Source organism: Penaeus monodon, chromosome 25 (assembly GCF_015228065.2).
Source record: "Penaeus monodon isolate SGIC_2016 chromosome 25, NSTDA_Pmon_1, whole genome shotgun sequence".
Lineage (NCBI taxonomy): Eukaryota > Metazoa > Arthropoda > Malacostraca > Decapoda > Penaeidae > Penaeus > Penaeus monodon.
In genome coordinates this window covers 38186308-38187200 of record NC_051410.1, presented here as the reverse complement: position 1 = coordinate 38187200, position 893 = coordinate 38186308, and the positions used below count along the sequence as shown (strand labels likewise).

Sequence of the window (893 nt, the reverse complement as noted above, 5' to 3'; positions counted from 1 at the left end):
CATCTGAGACTGTTGTAATGTTCTTAGATAAGGGTCCAAATGATAATAATGAAATAGTGGAATAAAATTTTGCTCGGGATTATTACTCTATATTACTGATAAAAAATAAAAAGGAAACATTATTATTATCATTAAATATATGCATTAAAAATATTACCAGTAGCACCAAATACCTAGAAAGCAATGTCATAGGTCATTTCTTATTTTTTGCATTCTTTTTTAAAGGTTGCATATATGGGACCTCAGTGCAGGTGACATCTTCCCCGTGCTGACAGTAGAAACAGGAGGCTTAGTTGGTGGAGTTTTAAGCTCGTTCCACATCGCTCCCACAAAGAGAACTTCACATCATCCTCTTCATGGTGTAAGTGGATTTCTTGAAAATTCCAAGATTACAAATAAGATAAAGTTTGCATATGATTTTAATTATGGGGTAGCTATTTTTACTACTACTAATGATAATTATTTTTGGATTTACTTGACGTTTTGGATAGGTTTGCAGTAAGAGAGTCTCTCTTCGAAAAGAGGTATTATCATCATATGTAAAATTATTATATTCTATCTCTCTTTTTCTCTTCACAGGTATTTGCAAATGACCAGGGAGAGTTGGTGCTGCGGCAGGTCAGTCCTGAATTTTGCACGCATCAAGTACTCGAAGACTACAACACAGAGCTGGAAAGGTTTAAGTACTATGTCAATATTATTTAAAATCTTGCGCAGGTACAACATTCCTCTGTTTTGTTGTTTTAGGATAATATAACAAATTTATAAAAAATGGTATTAAACAAAGCTATACAAATAAGATTAATTAAACAAACATGAAGCAAAGATGCTAGTCAGAATAATCATGCAACTGAAAGTAATGTGCTAGTCAGATCTTACCAATGAATTACAAG

The 893-nt window shown here is 32.7% G+C and overlaps 1 protein-coding gene across 1 annotated transcript in view; it reads left to right on the top strand.

Annotated features, from left to right (window-relative positions):
* Positions 1-887, top strand: part of LOC119589394 (cytoplasmic dynein 2 intermediate chain 1-like) — a 7201-nt gene extending 6314 nt beyond the window's left edge. The window contains exons 11-12 of the mRNA XM_037938008.1: positions 226-361; positions 580-887. Of these exons, the coding sequence (XP_037793936.1) occupies positions 226-361; positions 580-705 (262 nt within the window). The 3' untranslated portion in view covers positions 706-887. The remainder of the gene's footprint in view (positions 1-225; positions 362-579) is intronic.
* Positions 888-893: the final 6 nt, after the last annotated feature.